This window comes from Mandrillus leucophaeus, unplaced genomic scaffold (genome assembly GCF_000951045.1).
Source record: "Mandrillus leucophaeus isolate KB7577 unplaced genomic scaffold, Mleu.le_1.0 Scaffold1143, whole genome shotgun sequence".
NCBI lineage: Eukaryota > Metazoa > Chordata > Mammalia > Primates > Cercopithecidae > Mandrillus > Mandrillus leucophaeus.
This window is the reverse complement of record NW_012099688.1, coordinates 84,257-91,076: the sequence shown is the minus strand read 5'-3', so window position 1 is coordinate 91,076 and position 6,820 is coordinate 84,257. Positions and strand designations below refer to the sequence as shown.

The window sequence follows — 6,820 nt, the reverse complement described above, 5'->3', positions numbered from 1 at the left end:
TCTGTTGGAGATTGCTTGAGGTCCACTCCAGACCCTGTTTGCCTGGGTATCAGCAGCAGAGGCTGCAAAAGATAGAATATTTCTGAACAGCGAGTGTACCTATCTGATTCTTGCTTTGGAAGCTTCCTCTCAGGGGTATACTCCACCCTGTGAGGTGTGGGGTGTCGGTCTGCCCCTACTGGGGTGTGTCTCCCAGTTAGGCTACTCAGGGGTCAATCAGGGACCCACCTGAGCTGGCAGTCTCTCCGTTCTCAGATCTCAACCTCCGTATTGGGAGATCCGTTGCTCTCTTCAAAGCTGTCAGAGTCATTTGCGTCTGCAGAGGTTTCAGCTGCTTTTTTTTTTTTTTTATTGTTGTTGTTGTTTAGCTGTGCCCTGTCCCCAGAGGTGGAGTCTACAGAGACAAACAGGACTCCTTGAGCTGCTGTGAGCTCCACCCAGTTGGAGCTTCCCAGCGGCTTTGTTTATCTACTTAAGCGTCAGCAATGGCGGGCGCCCCTCCCCCAGCCTTGCTGCTGCCTTGCCAGGAGATCGCAGACTGCTGTGCCAGCAATGAGGGAGGCTCCATGGGCATGGGACCCTCCCAGCCAGGTGTGGGATATAATCTCCTGGTGTGCCCGTTTGCTAAGATCCTTGGTAGATCACAGTATTGGGGTGGGTGTTACCCGATTTTCCAGGTGTTGTGTGTCTCAGTTCCCCTGGCTAGGAAAAGGGATTCCCTTCCCCCTTGAGCTTCCCAGGTGAGGCAGTGCCTCTCCCTGCTTCAGCTCTCGCTGGTCGGACTGCAGCAGCTGACCAGCACCCACTGTCCCACACTCCCTAATAAGATGAACCGAGTACCTCAGTTGAAAATGCAGAAATCACCTGTCTTCTGTGTCACTCGTGCTGGGAGTTGGAGACTGGAGCTGTTCCTATTCGGCCATCTTGCTCTGCCATTTTTTTTTTTTAAATAAAGTCGGGTCTCACTATGTTACCCATGCTGGCCTCAAATTCCTGACCTGGGCTCATGGGATTTTCCCATCTCAGCCTCCTGAGTAGCTGGGACTACAGGCATGTGCCATCTTGCCTGGCTTCATCTTATGTCTATACATTCATTTCAGTGGATGAGAATAAAAGTAGAGGTAGGTAAATAGCCTAAATGCAGCAGTCAAATAAATGAGTTGATATATTTTTATAAATGATCACATCTTTTTTTCTTCTCTCCCTCTATAGATATACCTTTGGAGTCCAACCCTTCTGACCATCCAGAGGCAAGCACAATATTTCTGAGAAAATCTCCAACAGATGGTGAGACAACATTGTCTTTTCTGCCAAGAAAAATAGTGAAAACTCTTGTTGTTTGATCAGATGTATTATAGAAAGTATTTAGAGACTCGTATTGGTTTGATTTTTTCAACTTTTCACATATTTACTTGTCTTATTTTAATGTGTTATATACGTTTTCTTAATTGTTACTGTGTCAATTAAATCATGTAAACTTTTTCTCTCCACATTTTGCCATCTTTTTATCAACACAATTTGTCATGTGATGGAGGAGTCATAGATTTATCTTTATTTATAATTCTTTGCCCCTTCTGCCTTGCTCCAAAGAGTACATTTTAAAGATAGAACTTAGGCTTCAGCTTGGTTTCCATTTAAACAAATAAAAAGACATAGTTACTCATCAACAGAGATTGAATCTGTGATTTTGGCCTCCTCTTGCACAGTCTCCTGATCACATGAGTTTATCACATCCAAGTTTATGCTTCCCGAAACTTTTAAGTTATTAACCTTTTCATCTGATGTAATGTAATTTTAAACATGCCCTACTTCTGCTTATTTTCCTTAATGTTATGTTAAATCCTCATTTGTTTGCTAAAAAGCCATACACAGCCAAGTTTTCCATTTGATTTAAGCAGCAAGAATACAAGTGAGGATCTATAATAAAATGGGAAGTAATGCAGCACAGTAAAATAGGGGAGTTTGTAATCTTTCTTTTTGTAGTTTAAGTACACTTTGCCTGTCTTGAGTCAGGTATTTCTGGTTAGAATTTGTGTTCATTTTTGCATTACTATAAAGAGGTACCTACGGCTGGGTAATTTATAACAAAAATAGGTTTAATCGGCTCATAGATCTTCAGGCTGTACAAACATGGCTTCAACATCTGCTTCTGGTGAGGGCCTCAGCAAACTTACAATCATGATGGAAGGCAAAGGGGAAGGAGGTGGTTCCACGTGGTGAGAGAGGGAGGGAGAAGCAGGTAGAGGGAAGGTGTCACACTCTTTTAAACTACCAGAATGAGAATTTGCTTATTACCATGGGTATGGCACCAAGCCATTCATAAGGAATCCACCGCCATTACCCAAACACCTCCCACTAGGTCCTGTCTCCAATATTTAAGGGTCACATTTTAACATGAGATTTGGAGGGGGGGGGAAATATCCAAACCATATCAGAGTTGTTTTTCCCAGTTCCTTCCAGAGCTGTAGGCTTCTCCCACATGGAGAGCATGGAAGAGGTAAAACAAAAGGTATTCCATGTCCCTCACTCTTCAGTGGTAGGAATGTTTGCCTGCAAGGCCTTTCCACCATCAAAGGTGGAGGCAGTGTAGGAAACAAAGCATAACCCAATTCCTCTTAGAGCTTTTATTATGCTGGCCTGTTTTTTGTTTTTTGTTTTTCGTTTTAGAAAAAGAAATGATTTTTTGTGCTGCGGACACCATGTCCAATCGGTGTTTGTATAGTCATTTTAAAATTTAAATTTAAGATCGGTTACTTTCCAGTTGTTTTGTTTTTAGTGACATATTAGTAGATAACCACTAAGTGTGGTTTGAGATGCTCACAGGGATTTTGGTGCATCAAGAGATATGTGCCTGGCCAGAAAGTAGTTCTTAGAGCTGTTAACTCTTAGATTCTGGTAAATGAGAAAATACTCATGGCTCATATATGCAACAGTTAAACTGCTTTATTAGCTAACTTTTTTATCTGGCCTCATTTTCTTTGCCCTTTCCTTTTGTACCCAAGGATTCTTTCATGTGTATGTAATAGAAACAAAAAGTAAACTAGGTCAAGAAGTAAAACTAAGTTTTTAGATTTTACTTTATGAGATTTATCGTGCCAGATAATTTAAATATAAATTGTTGAAAGTATTTTTAAATAGAATTTTTCCTCATTTAGGAGTGTTTAGTAAGACATTACTACTCTTATTTTATGGTATTTGTATCATAAGTGAACATGTTTTTTCATTCTTAGTACAAGAGAAAAAAAGCAACTATACAAATCATGTATGTAAACAGTCAAAAAGTTAAGAAATTGATAGTTTGATATAAAAATATGTCTCTCTTGATTCCTTTAAATTTTAATGGGGGCTCAGTGGTAATAGCATGGACCTCTTTTTGTATTTTCCTAGGTATCAAATTTATTCAGAGAAAAGTCTGCAGCTTAGTGTGTCCACCTTTTAAGAGTTTCTGACATTTAAGTTAAATTTCAATAGTCTGGTTGTGGTATAAAGATCTGCCTTAAATATTTAATCATATTTTTAATCAAATAACAAAAATAGAATAGCTAAGAAATAACAAAGAACAAAATAACAAATACAGAATAATAAATAACAAAAATAGAATAGCTATCAGCACTATTGACTTTGTCATAGCAGGTGAAAGCATACCTTCCTCACTACACCATGACCTTATTTTTCTACCTCTGTTTCTTCCAACTGTAGCACACTTTTAAATTAAATCAGTAATATTTACATGATTATGACTATGCAAATTCTATTCACTGCTAAGTCATATGGTGTTTTCACTATGCCTCTGCATTATATGTCCTTCATTCTTTCTCTGAAACAGTTCTGAAATCTGAGCATTTCTGCACTTTTTCTGGATCATCTCTTTCTTCCTAGCCTATGTTACTTTACCCAGCCAAATGCTGTAAGTAGCCCCTGGCTGCTCTGTTTGCTTTCACATCCATTATTTTTTAGCATGAAGCTAATTTTCTGACTATATTCATTTGCCTGTTTTATGACAGCTGTTTTCCCCCCAGGTGTTGTAGCATTTATCCCATGCCTTTCAAAGATACTTTCCATCTGCTAAAACACATCTGTTCCTTTTTTTTTTTTTTTTTTTTGCCGTGTGTGTGGGAGCAACTTTCTTTGACATTTTGTCATCCCAGTTCAATATGGAGTGGCTTTCCCTAGATATGCTCGATGTCTGCTTTTCTGTGCTAGCTCCTTAAAGTCTTTTGGGATCTCACATAGCTGCCATCTTGTGTGGGATCACCTGAGTCCTAGATTCTGTTTCCTGCTGTCCTGTTATCCTCTCTAGTTGTACTTGAGCACATTTTCCTGGCCAGAGATGTTTAGGGATCTGGCTAGTCTTAGAATCTCTCCTTTTTGATAGAGAGTAAACTTCTAGGTTGAATCTAAACTTTAGGGTTCTGAAGATATTTCACAATTGTGCCCGCATTACAGTGTTGTTCTTGACTCTATTGCCATTGTGAGATATATTATTTATAACCAGGTTTTATGTACCTGTGGAAGCTTTTAGAAGCTTCTCGCTCACTGAGCTTCTGAAATTTCATAATAACAGCTTGGTGGGAATCTTTTCATTTTATTGAGGCTACTAAGTCTGAAGACTATCTCTTCTTGAGAATTTTTGTATTTTCTCTATTCCTTTTTTTCTGACAGTCTTGTTATTCAGACACTCAGCTGCTTAGGCCACTATACCTGCATTGGTTTTTAATTTTTCCCCTTCGATTTTCAGTTTCTGTGACTTTGTACTCTAATATTTCTATTGAATTGTATATCTTTTTCAGTGTGTTTTTAGGTTTTCTTTTAAAGTTTTGCTCCTAATTTTGACTTGTCTATGAATTCCTTTTTTTCTGTTGTTTTGATCTCTCTTGTTGGAGGCTTCCCTCGAATGTGTGGTGTTCCCTGGTTTTATTTGGAAGCAGGACTTCTGTTAACTGGTGGCACTCAGTGTGTGGTTTTGGAAGCCAAACTAGCTTTTCATTTGCGGGACTTCGGTGTATTATCTGGGGATCTTTACTCGAGTCAGTTCAGTTTCTTCTAAGAAAGGATCTCCCAATTTTCCTGCCTGGGAAGTAAAAGAATGTCTACTTGCTTTCCAAAAGCAGAGTTAGGGAAGCAAGTTGGAGTTCTATTTTTGGTGCACAGTTTTCTTTACATCTCAGGTTTAAGTCTTGGTATTTCTGAACCTAGAAATTCTCAGGTTTGGTATATCCAGAAAACACACATCTAAGTTTCTTATCAGATGGGAGGACAGTTGGACTTGGGGCTTTAACCACAAATTTTCTGACATTGCTGGCTTTTGTTTTACATTTTACCCTACTTTCCAAAGTTCTATTTGCCGGTAAGTTCACAGCCTGCCTTTAGTTCTACAAGACAAACTGGCTTGCTTCTCTTCCAGTCACTTTCTGTGGGGACCAAAGTTGTGCTTCTGTGTTATTTACCACTCCTTTATGTGCTTTTTATGTCCCAGCATTTATTAAAAATCATCTCTGTCAACCTTCTCTCCTGATCCTATTTGTAACCAGTATTTTATATATGACTAACGAGACTTCCAGAGGCAGAGGAAATACATTTGTGGTCAATCTATTGTATTTAATCCAAATTTAGGACCTATATTTACATGTGAATCAAAGTTTAATTTCAATATAATTAATGGTATTACCTCAGACATTTTTTTTGTGATGTATCTGTAATAAGCATATTATACTTTTCTCCTAAGGCCTTGTTTAATATTCTTATTCAAACTTACACTGCCATATTATCCCATTACCTCACAACATTGATGGAGCTGTTTTCATGAATGCCCAATAGATGGAGCTGTATTCATGAATGCCCAAAATGTTAGAAATATTTAAATTAATTAAAATTTGTTTATTTTAAGCCTGGTCAACATAGCAAGAGCTCATCTCTATAGAAAGGTTAAATAACAAATTAGCCAGGCATGGTGGCATGTGCCTTTAGTTTTACCTACTCATGGGGCTGAGACAGAGGATCACTTGAGCTCAGGAGTTTGAGGCTGTAGTTAACTATAACTGCACCACTGCACTCCAGCTTGGGTAACAAAGGGAGATCGATCCTGTCTCAGAAAAAGAAAAAAGTTATTATTTAAAAACATATCTAAAATTTGTCCTGCCAAAAAGGAGAGAGGAAAATGTAAACTTGAGTTTTCATTTTATTTGATATTTGCTGGGAAGAATGCCATAGTTTATTTATTTATTTATTTACTTTTATTTCCATAGGTTTTGGGGAAAACAGGTGGTATTTGGTTACATGAGTAAATTATTTAGTGGTGATTTGTGAGATTTTGGTGTACCCGTCACTTGAGCAGTATCCACTGAACCCAATTTGTAATCTTTTATCCCTCACCCCCTTCCCACCCTTTTCCTTGTGTCCCCAAAGTCCATTGTATCATTCTTATGCCTTTGCATCCTCATAGCTTAGCTCCTACGTATGAATGAGAGCATATGATCTTTAGTTTTCCATTCCTGAGTTACTTCACTTAGTATAATAGTCTCCAATTCCATCTGGGTTGCTGGGAATGCCATTAATTTATTCCTTATTACGACTGAGTGGTATTTCTTAATTCACTTGTTGATTGATGGGCATTTGGGCTGGTTCCACATTTTTATAATTGCAAATTGTGCTGCTGCAAACATACATGTGCAAGTGTCTTTTTTGTATAATGTCTTCTTTTCCTCTGAGTAGATACCCAGTAGTGAGATTGCTGGATTGAATGGTGGTTCTACTTTTAGTTTTTTAAGGAATCTCCACACTGCTTTCCATAGTGGTTGTACTAGTTTCCATTTTTACCAGC

At 38.4% G+C, this 6,820-nt stretch overlaps 1 protein-coding gene across 1 annotated transcript in view; it reads left to right on the top strand.

The window, feature by feature from the left end:
- Nucleotides 1–6,820, top strand: part of LOC105551938 (cyclin-Y-like protein 2) — a 95,429-nt gene that overhangs the window by 11,676 nt on the left and 76,933 nt on the right. Inside the window, 2 exon segments of the mRNA XM_011997392.1 lie at nucleotides 1,213–1,287; nucleotides 3,231–3,262. Of these exon segments, the coding sequence (XP_011852782.1) occupies nucleotides 1,213–1,287; nucleotides 3,231–3,262 (107 nt within the window).